The sequence below is a fragment of the Podarcis melisellensis genome (assembly GCF_964234715.1).
Source record: "Podarcis melisellensis genome assembly, chromosome: 3".
NCBI lineage: Eukaryota > Metazoa > Chordata > Lepidosauria > Squamata > Lacertidae > Podarcis > Podarcis melisellensis.
The window spans coordinates 72,334,678-72,358,537 of record NC_138530.1 but is presented as its reverse complement, the minus strand read 5'-3'; the positions used below and the strand labels follow the sequence as shown (position 1 = coordinate 72,358,537).

At 40.8% G+C, this 23,860-nt stretch overlaps 2 protein-coding genes across 2 annotated transcripts in view; one reads left to right on the top strand and one right to left on the bottom strand.

Annotated features, from left to right (window-relative positions):
- The window catches only part of CRYBG1 (crystallin beta-gamma domain containing 1), an 88,573-nt gene that overhangs the window by 32,775 nt on the left and 31,938 nt on the right, over positions 1 to 23,860 (top strand). The window contains exon 3 of the mRNA XM_081904602.1: positions 15,217 to 16,706. Coding sequence (XP_081760728.1) covers positions 15,217 to 16,706 — 1,490 coding nt within the window. The remainder of the gene's footprint in view (positions 1 to 15,216; positions 16,707 to 23,860) is intronic.
- RTN4IP1 (reticulon 4 interacting protein 1) overlaps positions 14,548 to 23,860 on the bottom strand; it is a 111,085-nt gene continuing 101,772 nt past the window's right edge. The window contains exon 10 of the mRNA XM_081904655.1: positions 14,548 to 14,583. Coding sequence (XP_081760781.1) covers positions 14,563 to 14,583 — 21 coding nt within the window. The 3' untranslated portion in view covers positions 14,548 to 14,562. The remainder of the gene's footprint in view (positions 14,584 to 23,860) is intronic.

The following is a 23,860-nucleotide window of genomic DNA, read 5'->3' as shown; positions in this document are numbered from 1 at the left end:
TTTTATTTCATAAAATTTATGTACCACTTGAGTGTAGAAAAAGAACTCAAATGTTTATGATTCAGCCTAGTTTTATTGTTATTTGGTATTGTTCCTTTGCTTTATGTCATTTTTTTATTCTATACTATATAGTTTTGGGGTGTTTTTTTTACTATAACGTATTTTGGGAACATATACTGAAGGATTGCTTATACATATCCCAAAACAGCCTCAATTGTCATTTACTGTAGGAAATATACACTGGCCATGCCTATAATAATGGCCTCAGGCCTACTTTAATGCTCTCCTTTACAAAAGCTATTTTTTCACCGCTACCAAAGGGGGCTGATTTGAGGAAAGCACTAAATAGAGCATTATGCAATCTACAAAAATCCCGTATTATATTGCTTAAATTCATCAAAATGTTAACCAGTTTGCCAACATTCTGTCAGTGTTGTTGAACATCTCTATTAATTCCTCCCAGTAGCATTAAAAAACCAAAGTATTTTTGGCTTGGTTGGGAGGGGGGGATGCCAAATATACACAGTGAAGAATTGTTATAGTTACAACACTGTCATGCCTTTTGTTTTATTTACTTGGTAACAAAATTACTGTTTTGCAAAACTGGACTGCCTCTTTAATTAGAGCTAAAAACAAGTGTGTGTCCACTCCCTCACTAGTCACTGTGGCAGTGAAACTTTTTCTTTAAACTTTATTTGCACTTTAGGACCTTCTATGGGAGGTATGGGGAGATAATATTTTTTCAATCCATGCTTGGGAATGAAGTGATAAAAATCCAAAGTTAAATTTATGGTGTTTTCACAAATATCACTGTCAGCTTTTCAGTCTGAAAGGGGCCTCTTGTGGATATGGAAGTGGTACAGAGCAGGAGAAATAATAATTTGAAAATATCTACATTTTAGCTACCGGGTATGTTTACTCAGGTATCTGTACCTTTCTGTGCTTTGTGAAAGTGTGATCTTCCCCTCTGAATTGAATCTCAGTTAAGAAAAATATCTGATAAGATCTGATTCAGCAGACAAGATCAGATTTTTGCAAGGCACAGCTGGGAAACTATAAGAAACAGGGTGTCTTTACCCGGGGGTGCAAGGGGTGCGGGGCACCTGGGCACCTTATTCTGGGGGGCGCCAGGCTGCTGCAGATTGCGCCCTGGTGGCTGTGTGGCTGGACTCCGGCGTCACTCCGAATTTGCGATGGCCGGATCTGGCGGAGAAGGCGGTACAGGGCCACTCCCTCCCCCAGCCCCTTCCATGGGCTGCTCAGCCGCGGGGTCTGCCGGTGATTTGCCTCACTCCACCTTTGCAATGCCCCGTCCACCTGGCACAGCCAATCAGGTACTGGGGCGCTGCCGCCACTATCCATGTGCACACCGGAGGAGAAAACCCCGCGCCGCCCCCAGCATGACCAGCCTCAACCTGCTGCTCCGAACGGGCAGCCAGAGAGGAAGGAGAAACGTAAGGAGCCCCGCCACGCGGCCCCGGGCTGGGCTGGTCCAGGCTGCGGAGCTTGGTGCGCAGAGCTGCACTCCACGTGGCTTTTCCATGGCTCCATCCCGCACACAACACAGTTTTCACCCAGGGCACGCACAGAGGTCTCCTGGTGCTTGCCTTTCCCCGGGAAGGAACACAGGAAGTGGTTAGTCATGAGATTAGTTGTGTCAAAATTTGAGGGCGCTGTGTGGATCTTTGCACCCGGGCGATGGATATGCTAAAGACGGCCCTGATAAGAAAAGCTCTCAGATACAATACAGTTAAAATATGGGTTAAGCAAAAGTGTGGATGAGCACTTAGTCTTTAAGGAGTTTCCCCAGTACAGTACTCTTTGTCGTTTTTGCTACTATGGACTAACACAACTACTTCTCTGGAAATAGTTTCCAGAGCTGCTTTATGTGCATGCTATCATTGGATCTCCTTTTGCTGATGAACTTAATTTTAATGAATTGTGTTAATGGCTTCTATATTTAGCAGTCAAGTGCAAGATATTTGAGACCCTTTGACTTTGTGAAAAATTGCTCCCTGACTTCTTTAGCAATAAGCTCCTTTTTATTGTGATATTGCAAGTGTTCTGAATGTTGTAAGACCTGTTTGTGCATTTTGATGATTGCACTGAAAACATGTTATGGGAAAGGGAGGCAACCAGCTGATGTTGGGGCCTCTTTGGAAATGTTATGCTTATAGTAAGTTATAAATAGAATTCTTAGGGAAAAGAATTCACAATATATGTAACTGAGGAAAAAGTAGGTGGCTCATTCTTATCCTTAACACAATCCTCACTGTTACAATCCTCACTGTTAAGGGGGCAGCCTCCAACTGACTAATTTTTATTTTAAACTGGCACTTCTTTCCTCACTCTTCTACAATCTTAACTATTCACACCATCCAGCATTACAGATGCATGCTTTGAAAAACACAGGATGCTTTACAGAGCCAGTATGGTGTAGTGGTTAAGAGTGGTAGACTTGTAATCTGGTGAACTGGGTTCGATTCCCCTCTCCTCCACATGCAGCTGCTGGGTGACCTTGGGCTAGTCACACTTCTCTGAAGTCTCTCAGCCCCTCTCACCTCACAGAGTGTTTGTTGGGGGGGGGAGGAAGGGAAAGGAGAATGTTAGCCACTTTGAGACTCCCTCGGGTAGTGATAAAGCAGGATATCAAATCCAAACTCCCCTTCCCCTTCTTCTTCTTCTTCTTCTTCTTCTTCTTCTTCTTCTTCTTCTTCTTCTTCTTCTTCTCCTCCTCCTCCTCCTCCTCCTCCTCCTCCTCCTCCTCCTCCTCCTCCTAAAATGAAGAAAACAATGGCTTTGCATCAAGACCTGGAAGTCTGGGTTCTGTGTGGGGGGTTTTTTGTTTTATGTTTTGCTTCACTGTGAAAGGAGACAAGCAAAACCAATTAATATCATTCCCTTGTTGACAGGGTGGATTTGATTTAAATAAAATTGATTTAAATCATGATTTAAATTGCCACATCGCCCCCATGCTGTACTGGAGGGTTTCCTGAACACCCAGAGCAATTTTTGAGGGTGACAAGACTGTAGGGGGGGGGCAATGCAAAAATAGTCTCCACTTCTGTTTCTGTGAATGTCAGGGTCCCAGCTATACTGTACTCAAAAGTGGAAGATGGGGGACTAAAGAGCTGGATAAAACTCTGCTTTCAGGGTAAGTTTAACCATGTGACCAGTGGAGTATTTTTACCCAGAAACTGAGATAAGATTTTAAATACTAACAATGCTTGAGCATTAATAATTTTATTGTTCACTTATTCTAAACTCCAGGAATGTTTGCCATTTCAGTATAGGCATTAAAAAATAACAACAGAAGATAATGTACCTCAAAAACATACTTTTAAGATTAGTCAGCTTTTTGTGTCAATTATTCTGTGAAAAGCATTTAGTTTTACATTAAAATTTCTGAAAGTATTTTTCATTACTTTGGAGCTGCGACTTCTAAAATAAAGAATATTTAGATAAGTGAAATTTTAATTTCATCATCAATAAATATATCATTACAGTCTTGTTAAATTAGACTCCAGAAAAAGCTCTCTTAATAAGCAGTGTGCCGAGTTAATTCAGATTGCCAACATATTTCTTTATAAGGCTCTAGTGTTGTCCTAGGGATCTTAGGTTTCATTTTGGAGAGAATTGATTTACAATGTTCAGCTCAACTTGGTATAAAATACTAATGTTTGAAGTCTGGAAAGACCTCTTCCCTAATACCTTGGAGAACTTCTGTCAATGACAGTGGACAATTCAGGGGTAAAAAACCCTTCAGTTAAGAGAAGAGCTAATGTAGTACTTGCACTTACTCATCTTGGAGAAGCATGCATTTGCTCAGGGGCAATACAAGCCAAGTACTGAGCATGGCCAGCAAGATGTGACCTTTCTATTTAAAACAATTAGGACTTTGAAAACCTAACCATTTAATGCAAATCCAATGGATTTTCACAAAAATAGGGAAAGACAAACTACACAAATTTTGGGTGCATTTGAAGGGGAAAGAAAACAAGCAGACAGTATGTTTTTATGGTAAGGAACAGTAATTAATTATTAGACTTGATTATTTTCACCACGTCTGTGTTAAATTAGGCCATCTTACTGTACTTGTCATATATATACTATAATAATTTTTGGAAACATTGTGCCAATTGTTTTAATCTTATTAACATTTAGACCATTCAGGGTTTTTAATGGGGGAATGCAGTTTGGCTTGCATGAGCTAGGTTGACAACTTCATATGTTTTATAATTTTTAATAGGCTGCAAAGTGGTTTTTAAAACTCAGTAACAGAACTATTACATTGTTCAATCCCAATTCTGAATTACAACCACAGCCGCCTTTTTTAATTATGAGAAGAGATTGTACCAAGATAATGCAAAATTGCAAAACCTATAGGAATGCAGAAAGAGCAGTCGGCAACATTGACTGCTTTTCCAAGAACATATATCTTGATTTGAATCCAGAATAGGGTGAGGCATTTTACTAAAAGAATCTGTCTTGAAAACAGAGGATTTTAGTCAAGATTGTTCAGCAAAAAAGGTTTTCTTTCAGTTTTTCTGATGTGATTTCATGCCTTCTTTATACACAAACCATCTGTATGGTCGATGCAGCCATTCTCTTTAGTGAACTATGCAGATAAAATGTGTGCAATACTTCAACACAGCATTGTGTTAATATCAATATTCTCACAGTATAGTTTTAAAATATTGTTTGTACCTATGAGAGTGTAGTGTGATTGGGAGAAAAATTATCTTCTGCACTCTCATTTCAATTAACTATATCTTGCTGTGGTTTCAAATGTGTTTTATGTATATATTGTGAAGCAGCTAAATAACTTGTATCATATATAAATATCCAGCGCAGGAACAAACAGGCTGTGCCCCAGGTGTGGGCTGCTTAAATGGGCAAAGGGCGGATCCGAGGGAAGCCCACTGTTGGCTCCATTTGCTCTGCCCCCTGGCACAGCCCACCTCCCAGCCTGCATCCCCATTCGCCAAAGCAGGGTGCAGGCTAAGATCCAGCTCCTGATAGGCGGTGGGGGCTTATGCCCCCTCCACCTATCAGGAGGGCACTGCTGTTTGAATTCCACCATCGGGGCCCCAGTGAAGTTTCTTCTGTCCAGCAATTCTGCTGCACCAAGAGAGGTGAGCAGACTTGCTGTGGTTTCAAATGTATTTTATGTATATATTGTGAAGCAGCTAAATAGCTTATATCAGTATACAAACATTCTAATGAAACAAGGCAGTAGGAAATGTGGCTACTTGCGCCTCCCTGTCCATCAACCCTACTTTTAATTGTACACCTGGAATGCTAATGAGAACTAATTTATGTGAAATATTTGTTTACATATTTTAAAAGTGCTTGCAATACCTGCTGTGATAATTAAGGACTTAAGGTATCTATTGAAGTCTCCCTCTCTAATTCTTTGTAATAAGTTTCTATCTTTTGGGGAGGTGCTTTTAGAAAAATACCTGTTTCCTTAACCATTATTTTTCAGAGGTGTCTCAATCTGTGACTCATGTTCTTAAGCGGATGTTAACTGCATCTGTGTACTGAATGGAACATATCAGTCAGCTTGGGCAGTGTTTTCTTTATGAGATTCTCTTGGCAGGAAATCAAAAAGGCAGCTAAGCGGTGGGAGGATCAGGGTTAATAGATGTATTGCATTAATGCACACATGACTGCAACTTTCAAATCCTTCTCTGCTTGCTGTTCTGAAAAAAGCAAATCTGAACATCACAATGGTAAGACAACTAATACTTTTAATGTCTATATTGTTTCTTGACTTGATATTATCTTTTTCGGAGTTTAGCCATAAAGCCTATCCTGTGTGACATTTGGGGCGGAGGAATTGTAATTGGTTCTGTTTTATAAAATTACAACAGAAGTAGAATGAAGAATTTGCTTTGGGAACATGTTTTGCTATTGTGTGTGTAGAAGCTGCAATCAGGCATGTCTTCCCAACCTTGCTTATTGTACTGTGTTCTGTAGCGTTTTCTAATCACTTGAATAAACATGAAGAATTTCATTTCACTTTCATTCATAACTTCCTCTTTACATCGTCTGGATGGCTCAACAAATAAACTTGGGCTTCATCTTGGAAGTAAGTCACATAGAGCAAAATTTGTCTTTTTTCTGATAGAGGAAGGGTTAATCATTTAGAATATATTTTTTATTGATGAAACAATGTGCCTAAATTTTCTGATAAATTCTCTGAGAACTGTAGCTTTGAACTGTGGCTAAATGTAGGAATATGGTAGTTTTATGGTGGTTAAGCTATGATTTCTGAAGAAAATAACAAATAGTACTGGGATTCTCATCTAATTTCATTCTGGAGCTCAGCGTTGTCCCTCCTGATTCCTTGCTAAAGCCAGTCTTAACACCAAGGTACATGTATAAAGCAAAATCAAAACACAGCCATATTGTTAAAGAAGCATAAGAAATAAGATTGTACTTTCTTAGCTAAGATTTTGTGGGAAAGTGTTTTATAAGAAAATTCTGAGAGATGTCTAGGTGAGTCTGCAAACACAAACTAGATCAGTGTAGCTGTTTAAAAAGTTTGAATACTGTGGTGCATTATGCAACATAGTTGGGTGGTTGTTGTTTTTAAATAAAAACCAATCATTTTTGTTTTTGCGATTTTTCTCTTGTCATTCTGTCATTCATTGTGCTCTATTAAGTTATTTCACTTCATCTCTCTTTTCTCTCTCTCTCTCTCTCTCTCTCTCTCTCTCTCTCTCTCTCTCTCTCTCTCTCTGTTGGCTATGTTATGGAAGAAAAATCAAACTTATTTATGTTTCTCTTCATTAGAATATACTTGTGTTAACATGTTTACAATGCAAATACAAGCAAAAATATGACCTTGACCCAATCCAACATATTTGTTGTAGTGCAGACAATAGGATCCCTCAAAAGCAAAACAGAGCCTGTTGAGGATCCTATTTTATCTCTTTTGCCTCACCAACACATACACACACCAGGGAAGAGAGAATTCTGTTGACCTCAAATATTGATCCCCTCTATCCTCCCTTTCTGACCAAGAAACATATAGAAGCATACTCAAAGAATTTGCTGAGCGCTCAGGTTCTTCAGGTACTCTGGTTGCCTTGTTTATGTTCTGTATTCAGTGTATCCTTGAAAACAAGTACAAAAATGTACTAGTTCACACACAAAAATTAGCTTGCCTCCCATTTATATCCTAAAAGAAAACACAATAACCCACTTATGTAATTATTTGCTGCCTTACTCTTAGGAGGCTATTATTACTCATCACAAGTACCTAGGTAACTAGCCAGTGGCATAGCGTGGGGGGTGCAGGGGGGCCGGCCGCACCGGGCGCAACATCTGGGGGTTAGGGTTAGGGGGTGCAAATCCACGGGTTAGGGGGCGCAAATCCATGGGTTAGGGGGCGCAAATTACTTGCCTTGCCCCGGGTGCTGACAACCCACGCTACGCCACTGTAACTAGCAATTTTCAAGCCTGAGCATATAGCTGATAATGAATTATTGCACACAGTGAAGAAGACTGTGACACTCCCTTTGTCAAAAAAAGTGATAATGACTGGTAAGCTTCTTTGCAACAGATGATTCCATAAAGCAGTTTCTAGAACTGTGGGCAACAGCTGTGCTCTGGAAACCAAGTTAATGCCTTTTCTGCATTTTTAATGCAGTTCCTCATTATTCTTAATCTCTATATAACTGGGATGAGCGGACCTTAGACTTGTTAGAGCTATTTCATTTTTCATTAGAACCCTAAGATCTGCCAGTCAAGGTATGCAGAAGGCAGCTTGAGCACTGAACCTGCTTTGGAAGTGAACTCAATGCATTTCAGAAACACATACTGTCATTTCACCTGTATTTAGCTAAGGAAGATCCTGTTTTTCTGGTTTAGAGGAGAAGCCGAGTATTCACAGTACTGATTGGCTGGTCCTTGTGTCATCAATGAAGCAACTGCATCTGTGTGTGCAGCACTGATTGTCCAGCACTTGTGTCAGTCACAAAGCCATTCACTTCTCTATTGGAGTAGTTGTAAAGGACTTGTGCACATCAAAGTTTAAAGGAGATTTATCTCTCTTGCTTTTTGGTGAGGTGGCTTTTCCTCAACTAGATTTGATTTTGCCAATCAGCAGATACAGTAATATGATAAGGGAAGAAAATCCAACATAAAGTTGCACGTTACTGAACCATATGGGTCTTTTCTTTCTTTTTTCCACGCATGGTGAGGTTTAGCTGGGTGCCATCTATTGCCACACTCCCTACTTTAATTTTGTTTCCATCAGCCCAAAGCAAAGAATGTTGCCTGCCCACCAGTTGTTGTTGAAGGCAGGTTTGTGGTAATTCTGGATTTTATTTTTAAACCATTCTTTTTGCAGAGAAAGGCTATTGCATAAAATAGCTGTATTAAAAAAATTGTCCTGCTTGCAGCAATACACACAAATTTTTGACTGCTTTTTGAGCAAATCTGAAATATTGGAAACATTCTGTTTAGCTCTGTACTGGCACCTTTAAAAATCAAACAAAAACAACAACGTATACCCATACTCGTGCCCACAAGGGACCCCTGATTTCCAGAACTTATGGTGGGTGAGGAAGCACTAATTGAGGGGAGAAAAACACATTGTATTGCACAAACAATGAGGGAGATTGTAGAAAAACCCAACTGAAGTGGAGCCCAAGAAAATTATAAGAGGCGAGAACAGAGAAAGAACTGTGCGTGGAGGGAGGCCTCTTTCCCCATCCTTTGGACACCCTAGGAAACTTTACAAACCTGCTGCATCTGGAACTGGGTATGGAGAGTGAAGCTGAATGGGACTCAGCTCTGGGCAGCCTGAGGAAGTAGCATCCACCCTGGACCTGCCCACAAAAAGCAAGTCTAGAATGAGAGACTAGGGTGATGCCCACTGTTTCCTGGAACTCTTCTCATTCTGAGAATTTTGTGTGTGAGCTGAGAATTTGTTTGGACCCCAGATGAGAACCTGGGAGTTGAGAGGGAGCAGTGTCAGAAAGAAAACAAATTGATATTATTATATATGTATTAGTAACTTTGCATTAACGTAATGTTTTTATATATAACTGTGCATTTTTGTAATATATCGTTTATGTTGTGTGTTGTTCTTTTTTTGCACACTGTTAGAGATATTTTAAATATATTAAGTAGTATAGAAATTAAATAATCAGTCAATCAAGCTCTGTCTACTATCCTGTAAACATTAATATAGATTTTGGAGGCATAAAATAGAAAGTGCTCATGTGTGGTTGAAGCGGCACAAACATGCACAAGGAAACAATGCATATTTGGGTCAAAATACTGCAAGAAAAATGGCGGATTTAAGCAACAGCAGAGATTTGAATAAAGCAGGAATGAAGGAAGACTGAAGGAAAAATTGGTGATTTTAAACAATGGCAGAGGTTTGAGTAGAGTGAGCAGAGGAGAAACTGAGTGGGGTGGAACTGGCCGTTTAAAACAAGGTTTGAATAGAGTGAGAAGGGATTTGGGAATAGCTCTGTTGTGTTAGCTTCTGTGTTGTACCCATTTCTACCATTTCTCCTGATTAAAACTGGTTTCTTTGTCTTACAAAAACAAGAACTCTGTCACTCCATCCTTGCTTTACTCAAATCTCTGTCATTGCTTAAAACCACTTTTTTTTAACCTCAGTGCCACTCCACTTTACTCAAACATCTGCTATTGTTGTGAATACAAGCTCTTACTGTATCATTTGAACGATACACTAACACTATCAACATAGGGCTCATGTGCAAAGGGGATTGTGGCATGGAAATGTGGGGTGGTCTGAGTGCAAGAGAGTTGAAAGAAGAGGAAGGAGGAGGTAGGAAAAAGGAGTGAGAATCATAATTAGGGTGCAAATGGAGTTGCAAAAAATAATAGGAGGCATGGGAATGAGGTTGAAGATTAAAGCAGGGGCATGAAAGGGTTTAAAGTATAGGCTTAGGTGGTGGCTGCATAATTGGACAGTAGGTGAAAAGGGTGCTTAGAAGTTGCCGTGTGTGGGAGGAGAAAGATGCAGGTTACCATGGGGGTTGTGCAAGTGGGGTTGCAGTAGAGGAGGAGGAGGATCCATAGACGGGTGCAGGTGAAAATGGACGTAAAGAGGGGCTGAAGGATAGAAGAGAGAAATTGCTTCAGAAATGGGGTTTGGAAGGGGCAAAGTGAGCTTTAGTCATTGCATGGGTTGGGAAAGGGAAGCTTTAGGGCAGCCCTTCTCAACCTTTGGTCCCCAGATGTTGTTGGACTATAGCTCCCATCATCCCTGAGCACTGGTCCCACTAGCTAGGGATGATGGGAGTTGTAGCCCAACAACATCTGGGGGTACAAGGTTTAGAAAGGCTGCTCTCTAGTAAGTTAATGTGGGCAGAATCACAGTGAGATTGATGAGCACAGTAAGCAAGGTGGAGCCTCTAGTTTAGAAATATTTACTTTCTGATACTGTGTAAAAGTTAGGCTTATCAGAAGGCAAATAACCATGTTGCCCTGTGGTTCTGAATGAATCACTCATCTGGATATTTTCCAAATTTGGAACAATGATTCATAAAGATAACCCTTAGCCCCTGCTATGATTTGGATCAGAATCCCTACTTCACCATTTACCTTCTGAGAAAAGCTCCCATAGTGAATAGCGGGCATGGGCAATTACAACTGTGACTGTGGTAGAGGCCTCCTCATCCCACCCCAAGGTTCTGGTCTGACTCCCCGCTTCCTTATTTTTTTAAAGGCTATGCAAGGACAAACTGCATGGCAAAAGTCATTTGAGTAATTCCTTTGTCTATATCAGGAATGATAAAATGATTTGATTACATGCAATGCAAAAGCATCATGAAATCCACCCCCACTCTCATCAGAGCCTGACTGGAAAGAGAAAAATAAAGATCAGATCAGCACATCTTGCAGATGTACAACAGGTAATCTTTTCTGCAGAAGAGGACTCTGGACTTATAGAAAGCTTTATTTCTCATACCCATACTAGAAGTGTGTGATGCACGTAGTGTATGTATAAAACATTAATACACAAAGGTCCGGATTGATATTAGCCAGAGGCATCTGCTCTTCCCCTGCCCTGAATAGATCTACTGAGAGTAGATCTATTGAAATGAATGGACCTAACTTAGTCATGTACTTTTCAGTGGATCTATTCTGATTAAAACTTAGTAGAATACCACCCATAGTCTTTTAGGACTCTGTTGCTTTCACTGTGCAGACTAAAACAGAAACACATATGTTGCTTAATGTTTTAACAGCTGTTTTTTATACATTATTATGTTAGAAACAAAGCTGAGGAATGTGAAAGTGACATAACACAATCTGTCTAAAAAGCTAAGCATTTTTAACTTCAGTCACCGACTTAAATCAGTGTTTAAATTTGATTGGGTTGTGTCGTTTTTAAAGAGTCTGTTTTCATGACATTAATCTGCCCTGCCCTGCAGCTGACAGACTCTCCAAGCTATATTTCATCACATATCAGGAACAATGGCAAATATTCAGTGACATATTTTGCTGTGGCCTTAAGGCTTGTAACTGGCTCTGGTTGACACAAGTTCACTTCTCATTCATTAGTGAAGGCGATTAACACAGTCAAGAGATGAGCTGGGGGCAGAATTCATTGATGGGTATCCATAGTTAATAAACGATGTTTGTTCCCCAATTGGTACTGAGTAAAAGCTTCAGAAGGACCTCCTCCTTAATTTTCAAAACAAATTTATAGTCTTTAAAGCTGCAGAAAAAAAGGACATGGAACTTGCCTAATGAAATCTGAGAAATGGAAGGAGTTCCTTGCCTCTCCTTATATCAGTAGAATTATAAACAAACTAATTACTCTGCCTCTACACAGGTCACAGAATTTAGCTCCTCCTTGCAAAAGACTTAGATTTGTGTTTAAAGTCCATAGCAGATAGCAAGTTACAGGAAAGAGAAGAGAAGAAGCAGAGTCAAGTAAACTATGACTGGAAGTTTGTCTTGCACTGTTGGTCAGTAAAGATGTGCTTAGGAAATCCCACTGGGTAATAAGAGTAGTGAACCTGTGGCCCTTGATACTAGAACTTCCATCATTCCTGGCTGCTAGCCATGCTGGCTGGTGTTGATGGGAGACTCAGTCCAACATTATTTGGATGGCCACAGCTTTCATTTACTGAAGGGACAGTCCAAGGGGAACATAATCTAGAGCAGAGCTTTCCAAACTCTGTCATGATATGTGAAGTGTGTCAGCTGCAGTTTGTAGGTGTGTCATGCAAATGCTCCTCCTGGGGCTGGAAAGGGGTTAGTTTAACTTCCAGTATGCTAGTAAAACGGGATTACTGGGTCATGAAATGATATATGTCTAAAAAGCGTGTCACCAACATTAAAAGTTTGGAAAGCTCTGATCTAGAGTCTAAACCCATGCAGTGTAATATGAAAACAGACTTAAAGGGCACTGTTAACCAGCATCTGTAACGGTACAATCCACCCTACAACTACTTGCAAAGGCAAGGTTGGGTTTTGGCTTCCTTTTCTCTGAGCTGATTGTGTGGAGGTTGTCTAATTATTTTAACCAGTCAGAGGCAGGCTGTTTAATCTAGACTTTTGAAAAAAAGTGCCCTTGGTAGAGCTTCCCACTTATTTTGATTTAGTGGGAGTGGCTCCACCTTTCTGAATTTATACATCTTAGTCTACTGAATAGCAATGACCATTGACTGTCATTGTGATCAATTAAGCCAGCAGAAATTGTATTTTGTTGCAAAAGCAATTCAGCAGGTATGAGAACACTGCCTTCCTGTGCTGTTGAGTTTGTTTTGCAGTGCTCATTTTGCATTTTAGACAAATGAAGCTAAAAGCTTTCTGGTATATACATTTCATGAATATGTAGAAAGAATTTATTTGCTAGTGCCTCTTCTGTCTCCCCCTGTGTATAAGTGAAACAATAAAGTAAGTAATTTTGGGGACGGAGTGAGGGTAATGGAAGTGGAAAAGTTTGTTCAATCAGTACACTGCATTCTTACCAGACTTTTTTGAAATTGGTGCTTTATAAATAAGGCAACTTCAGACATGGCATGTTGGCAGCGATTTTTTGTTTGTTTGTTTTAAATCCAACAAGAGCTTTTGGCTTTTCACATCAAAGTTTGTCGGTTTTGCTTGAGGCAGCTTTTTGTCCTGAATAGATGGAAATAGGCTGGGCAGAAAAGCACTTCATATTGCTCAGACTTGTGCAGGGCAATCAGCAGCGTGGAAATATCTTTGCATTTCATGGGCATTTGCTGTGTTTGTTGGCACCCTTTCCTTTTCACCTCTAGAAAATTCTGCCTGTCTCCTTGGCACCTCTGAGCAATCAGCCTTCTCCGCCTTTACGCTTTCCTCTGGCTTTACTTAGGCTGGAGAGGCCCTCATGAAATGATGGCGCGCCCTTCCTCCTGCTGCCAGTGGTTCATTTTTAAAAGGAGACATGCACTCTCTTATTACACGAGATGCACTGGAAACAGGTTTTTCGGGGCTGAGTGACCAGGGGATCAAATGTCTCCCACTACACATCAGGTTGATTTTTGAGGGCGTGTGGGGTTCTCTTTATCTCCCAAAAGATGCTGGGGCTCAGACGTGCCTGGAAGCCGCGTCCTTTGAGACTTGCGCTCTGATACACGTCCCAGATTCCTCTACCCGCTGTAGGCCTGACCTGGATGGAGGAGGCACGAGGGAAACCTCTCTCTTTGACGCCCTTCCTTCCCCGGGCGCCGAGGTCCCACGTGGCTCCTTCTTCCGTGCGCCGTCTTCAGCGTCGCGCTCTCCTCGGCGCGGACCCCTTGGGCGGTGACCGGAACTCCGCCGTCCTACCTGAGACGCCCGTGCCAGGGAGAGAGCAGCTGCTGTTGGCGCTGCAGGCGGAGGCGGGCACCGCTCGCTCGGGCGGCCGGGCGTGGCAGGCAGGCAGGCTCTGGCATTCAGACAGTTGGCGCCTCCGCAGGAGCCGGCTTCTGGCGCTCTCCTCTCGAGAGCTCCCCGCGCCGACTAAACGGGAAGCTCCTCTGAGGTGGCCGGTGAGCTCCGGACTGAGGCTGCCGAAGGAGGAGCGCGAGTGAGCGGTCATTAGCTAGTGAGTACAAAGCAAACCCAGCGCGGTTTCTCAATGGGCCGGAGAAGGGCGGGAAATGGACGTCGTTGGCGCGCGGGAGAAGTTGCCACGAAATCCCTGCGGGCCAGAGAGGAGCCTTATCTCCCCAGTCTTGCCGAAGGGTGGGGTGGGGGGGGACGGCAAACGCTTCCTGCCTCTCATTGGGCGGCAAGGATGCCCTAGCCGTAGACCTGAAGGGAGCAAGAGCTAGCTGGTTGGAAACCGCGCACCTGGGGCCGAAGTCCGCTTTCGCTCAATCACGGCAGCCCTTGAAGCCGGCCGTTGTTTGGCAGGGGCCTCAATTGCGAGCCCAGGGCCCCGCCGCCTCCGTGGCATCCAGATTCTTTTTTTAGGTGAGCGCGCGGAAAGAACTGGAGATGGATCCTCGTCCTCTCTAGGCAGTTGGTCGCATAGCGTCTTGCTGGGCTGTAGAGTTTAAACGCTTCCGTCCTTTCGCAACACAATTATTGGATTGTTGCCAAATATCACAGGATTATCGATGTACGCTGAAAGAATGGGGGAAACAGCTTTGTTTAAAAGAAAACTAAACGTATCTCCTAACAACGATTATAGTTCAGGCTAAATGCATTGCAATCTAGAATTTGTTTTATTTTTGTCTTGAATACTAAAAAAAAAGCTTTTTTTTATCCATGCCACAGATTTTAAGGTGACACAAACTGTGGCTGATAAAAGGAACATTTATACAACTTTTAACCTTCATACAAATTTTAGCAAAACTACTGCAGAAGTTTACTGCTAAAGGTGCCCTCTGATTTACCTTTACTTCAGTATCAAAGACACATTCCTGCTTGAGGCAGGTGCATACATAAAATGTAAGCAATTCCTGTATGTGTTTATATGCTTCATTCATTTGACTAAAGATATGAGGAAGTTTATGAATGTTTGCATTATAAGTCTTAAATATAATGATTCACATTAACATACTGTAATTATTATGTTAACTAAAAATGATGATTATGTTACATGTAAAGATAACCTTTTCATAGAAAATTCTATAGTTCAGTGAACAATTCAATTTCAGGTTTTTTTTCAACATATAAATGTTTAGTAATGAATTATGTGTCTTGAAAGAAACATTTAGTCTAACTTTTTTTCCTTTTCTTGTTCTTCTTTTTCAGTCCAAAACATCCTCTGCAGAGTCTTATAAGGAAGAAAACAAAAAGAAGCCAGTTTTGGGAAAGTTTGGAAATTTTTTTACTACAGGGAGAAGAAAAAATCCCAAAAACACATTAGAAGCTTCTTTAAGATCAAGTGTTAAAAGTGCAAGCTCGGGTTCGCCTCACAAGGGTATCGCTCCACTGGCATCAATAGATATTGAAGACTTCAAAGATCTGTCTAAAAGTGAGGAATCTCTTATTGACCAGGTTTGCAATCAGGACCAGGAAAGGATACGGAATACTGTTAAAGACACAGAAGAATATCTCTCCAAAAGGGATCTGACACGATTGTATAATGATATTGTTTCAGAATGGAACACTAAAGGAATTAATTCTGACAGTGAATTGTCATCTGATTGGCGCAGCAGTAGTGAGACAATAAAAAATACATTATTTGACAGCAATCTTACACTTCAGACACTGGAAGCAGAGAATGATCTAGTCGCTGACACAAAAAATACTACAACTCCAGATTTCTTTAGAAGTTTAACTAATATATCCAGTGAAGACCTAGAACATAACATATTAAACCACAAGGAATTAGTGGATGTTCATTCATGTTCAGAATCAGAATATGCACCATCAGAGGAGCCATCTATTTTGGAGTCCAGTGAACGTGCCCACACTTCTAGAGTGTTGACATTGGATATTTTTCTTCGTAGAGCTGAACAACCATATTCCAATGAACCAGTGACTGTTGTATTAGACGACTGTAGTAACACAATGGATAAAAAATCTGCAGTAAGGAGATCTGGAAAGAGGAGAAAATCTCAGTCCTCCAGTGACATGCCAAATGGGGACAGAAATGTAACTGAGAATACTGCAAAAGAAGAATCTGTTTTTGATGGTATTGCTTCAGATTTGGTTTCAGAAAAAATAACCACCCCTGAAAGAAAAGCTAAGACTTCTCAACAGCTGAATTCTCCCACAACTAACCATGACACAAGGACTGGAAGTAATCACAAGGGACTTACTAAGACAGAGTTAGAGAAAAACAAGCAGCAGACCCCTACTTCATCCCCATACAGGAGGAAATCCTTAAAAAAGAATCAACCTGACACAAATCCGCTTTCACCCACAGGCTTGAAGAGTCATGGGAAAGATTCATCCACCAAACGACAGATTGAAGGTGCAACAGATAGTAATCCAATATCAAAATGTACTTCAGCAGAGAAGCTGTCTTCTGGTGAAAGCACTGTAGAGACTCCTAAAATTTCTTCTATAGGCATCACAGACAATAGCACCGTGTCACATTCTGAAAGAAGAACAGAGTCTAAGGTACCAGATATTGTCAACAATTCTAATGGCAATGCTTTGCTGCGCACTGACAAGCAAAGAAATGGCGAGTTGGGAACTACAAATGGAAAGCAAACTACCTTTGGTTTGGATGGTGCAAAAGAGAGAAATCCATGCTTTGATGTTTCCAGAACTGTCACAACAAAAGTTAGTCTGTAAGTAGTTTCATATTTTAAATTACATTGCTTGTTGCAATAAGATGTTCCTTAAATCCCTTGATAAACATGTATTATAATTGCTAAATCTGTATCCTAATTGCATGGATTCCATGTCAGCATAATATTTTGACTACCTCACAGGAACTCCAATATGTTCTACCACTGCAAAAGTCCACTTAGTATTTATGTGACTGAAGTTGGTATAGAATATTTTCTTCTTGTTAGCTTCTATTATGAAGCTGTGTATTGCCACCCTTTGTCTCACTCATTGTTAAACTTTTCCTTACTTGGGAAAAATAAGTCTTGCTATGGAATATAATTATTATTTTTTTTAATTAAATAGCATTCATTGTCTATGTGTCCTCAATAATATTTTCTTTGGAGAAGACTTCCATTGTGCTTATTGTAATAAGTATCTGGCTAAGGGCCAAATAAATGTTACCTAGGGTTCCATATAAATTTCTCCCAGTGGTTGTTTTTTGTTTCATTAAAAAATGAAAACGACCTCTAGACTACAGGCTACCGTCAGAAGTAGAGGAAGACCAAGTGAGGAAGAGCCACATGACCCTCTCACTGCTGCTATTTGTCTTCTCATAATTATCTCCCTCAAGCTGCCTTTTCTTCCATCCAATGCAGTGGGGGGGGGGAAGGTCCAAGTGAAAGCAGCTTGAGGATGATTGCCAGAGAAAATAAACAGCTGTTGGGGTGGGGAGGGGATCCTCCCCCAGCCCTTCAGTCTTTTGAGTCTGGGTGTTCCTGTGGATGATGATGACTAAGAGAGGAACTGCAATGTTGGGGGAAGGTTACAGAGTACTTAACTGTAGCCTGCGGTTTGGACCTTATACTGAGTAACGCTACTGGCCTTTGTAACCATCTTGTCTGGCAGAGGTTTTCTAGTTTCAGACTGTCCTCATACTGCTATTGAAGGTCTTTTAGCTAGGGTTGGACTGAGTATCGCTGTTACGTTGAGCATTGCTGTAGAGTTCCTAAGCTATAGTTGATAAATCAGTGCCTTTTCAAGAACAGGAACAAATTTGTCTCTAGCTCAGTGGCTGTGATTTTTTTCTTGGTTTACTTGCTTGAGTCATTTAGAAGGATCTGTGCTGTGGAATCATAGGCCCAGACAGCATTTGAAATCAACTGGTCGGCAGTTGCTTTTTGCGAGTAAAAGAGGTTTGGTTTTTACTTTTGCTAGAATGAAACTGCAGCCACGCCTCTTACAGGCTGCTTTTCTGCTTGATTGCTATTTTGGTTTAAAAAAACTTGTCTTTTGCACACAGCATTTATTCCATTTTCAGCTAAATCGCCCACCTTGTCTTTATTTGCTTTGTAATCGTGTAAAAAAAATGTCCCTAGACATACTGTTGTGGCAACTGAAAACTAGGTTTAAGGCACCATTTGGCTACCAGCTTTTATATCTCAAACACTGGGCCAGTTCATAGACATGCAGGGCATACCCATGTGTTAAGGTGTTTATGGCGAGTTATGGCAGGTTTAACTATTCCAAAAAGAACCACAAAGTATTGGGGGGGGGCAGTTCATTGCCTCTTAGAGCTGTGTCCAACTGTATTTCAAGAGGCTACCCTGCAGCACTTTTAGGAACAGGAATTGGATCTTAGTTTTATATATGTTGCTCTTACCTCTTCTTTGTGCCATAATCACTAAAATAAGTGACTTAGGGGCTTGATGTGTAGTGCTGTGGGGCAAAGTATTATTTTTAAAGAAGACTGAAATATGTGGCCTTCAGCACTTATTTAAAGGTATGAGTGCACTTTTACAGCTGTGTCAAGAAATGTGAGACTTGCCACACCTTGAATTATCTTAATGAGAAAGCCTGGTAACATAACTGTGTGTATTATAACACAGCATTGCACCCTCATCATTAAACAATCATTTGGAAAAAAAATTGGAATCAAAAGTTATATTTCATTTAGATCCCGTCTACTAAAGACACTGAGGAGTAGAATATATTGTGCAATTTGATCCTGGGGTGGGGATAGTTGAATATCCTTTGTACTTTTCTTCACCTGTGCACTGATAAAGCTTATATTGGACATTGAATCAGGTTTTTTTTAATAGTTTTTGAATGAACTTGTCACTCATAAATTTATGTGATTTGGACTGATTTATATAATCTTTGGGTCTGATTGGCTAAATACCTGGTGGGGGAACGGGGACTCTTCAATTTTCAATTTTTTAAGGGTGCTGAATAGTTAAACAAGAACTTGAGCTTTTCTCCCACCATAGGGTAATAGGTTTCTCAATCACTTGATATGATGCCTGTAAGGAACTGAGTCATTAACCACTCCTGATTCCTGAGGCTTTTAAAATACCTGTTGAACTCTCTAACATCTTGCAGCACAATCCTATAAAAATATGCTCAGAAATAAATCCCACCGAATTCAGTGAGACTTACTTTGAATTTTTAGCTTTGATTTTACATGCATCTTATTTGTAAGTGCAACAGAAAAGATACAGCTTTAAGGTAATAAAGCAGTGAAAGTCTTAGTTGAGACCTAAGCTGCCAAACATTTATAATTATGGGTGGGAATAAAACTATGTTCTCAAGAAGATGACACATTCACCATGTTACTCATTTAAGTAGTTTTTGTGTGTGTAAGTTGTAATATAACAGCATGTTATACAGAAACTTAGAAAGCAGAGCATCTGTGTCTATTCAGAAATGAAAATTTAGTTGCTCTGCCTTTACATTGTATACTGTTATTAATTGATTTTCATATATTATCTGACTATGATAGGTTGGTTCACAGTGATGCTTTGTGAGCCACTGCTTGTCTGTTTACACAGAATTAAGTTCACTGACAATATCATAAAATGTGGGATGGATTACACTAGTGTTAAGTAGAGCTTCTTGAACAATTGTTCATTAATGGCTCTGCATCATAGAGTGAAGTATTGAACAGAGAGCCACAGAGATACCCTAGGCCAATTCCTTTTCTTGTTTTTATAAATGACTTGGATCGGAGTGTGAAGTGGATGCTTATCTGATCTGCAGATGATCCAAAATCGGGAGGAATATCTAACACCGTATAATATATCAAAATCGTAGAATTGTAGAGTTGGATATTTTTTAAATAGCTGGGACAGTGGCTAAAACCAACTAAAGTAAATTCAACAGAAAAGTCTTGTGTGTAGGTATAAAATAAAAAATAAAAGGATGAGAGAGGCAGACAACAGTTTTCAAATGTCTAAAGGACTGTCATGCAGAAGATAGAACAGACTTATTATCTCTTTCTCCGGAGGGCAACAGAGGTGGAAATTTCAGTGGAGAATATTTTGGGTAAATATGAGGAGAAACATCCTACCAAAAAGAGCTGTAAGTTTTGTTTGACAGTGAAACATACATCTCAGAAGGTGGTTTCTTTCCTTTGCAGAAGCTATTTAAACAGAAGCTTAATGGCTATTTATTAGGGAGATGAGCAGCAATATTGGACATGATGACCTCCAAGGTCCCATCCCTGCCAACTCTGTAATTGATTTTATGTGTGTTTATGGCTGAAACCTTAATTTAATATATTGAGCTTCAATCCTAAATACAATTTATCCAAACCAAAGTGGTTCTTTCTTCTGGGGAAATATGCAATAGGATTGTTCTGTAAAGCCAAAATTGTATGCATGCTTACCTAGATTTAAGCCTTGAACACAGTGGGACAAACATCTAAGTAAATATGCACAGAAATACAGATTTGCTTGGGTGGAAATACTTGCAGTTGTACATATACATTAAAATCAAAACCACTAATATCTGAGGAAGCATTGGGCTGCAAGACTATAGCCTTTCTTTGAATAAATTCAATTGAAATAAACAGAATATACTTGCAGATAAATATGCTTAGCAGTAGGGTGTTAGTGTCATTTTCCATGATATTCAAATTAATAATTCACTAGCACCTTCCCTTGATTTACATTGCTTTTCCTGTCCTGACACATCTGTTAGCATAGTTTCCAGTGGAGACTATGACTTATAACTGTAGGCGTTGTATTATGGGAACTATAAATCATTTATAAGTAGATGTTGTTTTCCCTTGTTTCATTTTAATAGAATGGATCATAGCTTCAACATCTGTCAAGGGTATGGGTCAGTCTTTTAGGAAGATATAGATCTTTTTCTTAACCATTTGACTTTGCATTCTCATCAAGTCTTCAAAAGAGAAACAGAAACATACACTACAATTATCCAACTAGACTATAACTCAAATATTTACTTCAGCTTTTACATTTTTTTGAATGAAAGTATGATGGCCCTCTTCGGGCAGTCTTCTTCAGTGTTAAGTTTACTGTACAAGTACAGTGGTACCTCAGGTTAAGTACTTAATTCATTCTGGAGGTCCGTACTTAACCTGAAACTGTTCTTAACCTGAAGCACCACTTTAGCTAATGGGGCCTCCTGCTGCTTCCGCGCCACCGGGGCCCGATTTCTGTTCTTATCCTGAAGCAAAGTTCTTAACCTGAAGCACTATTTCTGGGTTAGCGGAGTCTGTAACCTGAAGCGTATGTAACCTGAAGCGTATATAACCTGAGGTACCACTGTACATGGGGAGTCATGGGGACACTAGCCCCTTGCATTCCACCCAGATGCGTGTAGACAGCTGAACTTAATTTTTCAGAATCAGTGCTGTATGCAGTAGCAGTTGGTTTGTTGGCATGGGTGGTGTGGCATTGCTTGGACTTCCCAACACCAAACATTGTTACTGATTACTATGACAGGAGAGGAGCTTGAAACAGTACAGATGCAGCAGCAGAGCCAACCCAACACTCCCACTGCTGCCCCCACACTAGGCTCCCCTCCCCCTTACACCTGTCCTTCTTGGTAACTGGCAGCAATGTTCAATGTTGGAAAGCCAGGTAAGCAGGATTGCTCTGCTGACTGCTACCGAGTACATGATTCCAGCTAATTCTGTCCATTGACAGTCAAATTTTCAGCACAATATTCAGCACAAACTGTAGCCTCTTCAAGGGAAGATCCACATAGAGCACATTTATCCAGTCAGGAAGTTACCAAAGCATGCATCACTGTGGTCAGGCCATCTTCATCCAGGAATGGTCATTGTTGATGAACCAGCTGGAACTGAGCAAAAGTACTCCACACAACTGAAACCATCTGGGCCTCAAATTACAATGCCGAATCAAAGAGTTCCCCCAAATTATGCAAGTTTCTTTAGGGAGAGTAAAACCCATCTGGAACAGGCTAGGTTAGAAATATTCACCACTCCATTACTGTTTTTATATTGTAAACCGCCCTGTGATCTTTGGATGAAGGACAGGATAGATATTGAATAAATAATAATAATACTGCCTCCACTCCATTCCTGCCTTCAAGCAATAGTCCGGCATCTTAGATCCTCCCATTCTATTGGCTCAGTCTTCATGAGCACATATGAACATTTTTCTTGCTAAACAGGTAAAGTCAGTGTCTGCATGTGTCTACAGGACTGTGCACTGTTGATGCTAAAAAGATGGCATAATACATCACAGCAGCAATCAACTTTTAATTACATATGAAAGTATGTTAATGGAGTGCATCCATGCTGTATGTTTGAGTAAATAGGAAGTGTGAATAGTGTTTGTGTGTGTGAGAGAGAGAGAAAATTGCAAGTGATTTGCAGTCTATAATTTCTGAAAGAAATAAAGTGAGCTCTTGTGAGAGTAAATAATGCTTATAAATCTTTCTGATATGTTGTTGTTGCTGCTGTTTGTTGAATTTATATACCACCCCATGCCTAGGGGGTCTCAGGATGGTTCACATAATAAAATAGATTGTAAGAAACACTTTAAGCTAACTTGCAACTTAACAAAGGTAAAAGGAAATAATTGTATTAATGTATTTTCAATAAACCCACATTCTAAGGAATCATATGTTTTCTGTTAGGTTTTCGGTAAGGCTATTCTTAAAAAACCCCACACAACCCACTGTCCTAACAATATATATTTTTATTTCATTTCAAGGAAACTAACTCTAAATACGTTTTCTTAGGACCGTAGACTTTACGCAGCATTATAAAATTCATTTGCCTTTTTTATGCCGAGTTAGACCAGTGGTTTTCAACCAGTGTGCCTTGAATGATGGTCAGGGGTGCCACGGGCAACACTGGACTCTGTCCCTCTTTCCTTCCATCCTTCCTTGGATGCCTTCTCATTTCTCTGCCTCCCAAAGGCTTCCACAGCTGTTTGTTGCAGCAGCCCTGCCTATGAGCTCCCCAGATGAATGGTGCATCTGGGGCTGGCCAGGGAGTGCTGTTTGCCAGGAACTGAGACAGCCTCGGAGTAAGCAAGCAAGCCAGTGAGGGAGCCCAGCCAGCCAGTCCACCAGCCCTTACTGTTGGGAATGGACAGACAAGTGGGAGGCCAGGCAGGCAGGCGCTGAACTGGCCTTTCTTGTGCTTGCTGTGTGCTGAAGGGGAGTCTTTCCACCATGCAGGCCCGCCAGCGCTGGCCTCACATTCACCTTTGGCCAGTCTTGGTTGTTCCACTGAGGCTGGGGGCATCTTCTTCCCAGGCCCCTGGGGGGCAATGTGAGGAGGCACATCTCTCTGGGGCAGTGAAGCTCAGAGATCAGGGGCAGCAGCATCAGCGGATGCCTGGAGGACTCCCAAGGAGAGGGGAGAGGAAAGGAAGCTGAGGGAACACTCCACAAGGGAAAGTGTTCAAAAAAGGATGAGAGGCTGTCATCTTCAGGCAAGGGGTGACATAACTGGGCTCCTGAGCCCCACAGGGGTGCCACAGAAAGAATGTAGTTGGTCAAGGGAGCTGTGAACTCAAAGATGTTGAAAACCTCTGAGTTAGACCTATAAGGATGTTTCTTTAGCAGAAATTTTGCTACAATGTTGTGGGTTCAATTCAGATTTTCCCTGAGTGAAAAATCATTCCACTGATTGAAGGGGTGTGTGTCAATTTTCACCTCCACAAAATCTGCTTCTGAGAGTTGGGAGCCCCTCTAGATCAGAGTGTGTGTATGTATGTGGAGATGCAAAAGAAGGGGGAATTGGCAGATTGGAGTGTGTTCCATGAATGGAAGGAGGCCTTCTGTCAGCAGTTTGACAAGTCTGGAACCACCCATGCATATTTAATTAGTACATAAGAAGAACTGTGCTGGATCAGACAAAGGCCTGTTTATTTCAACACTCTGTCCT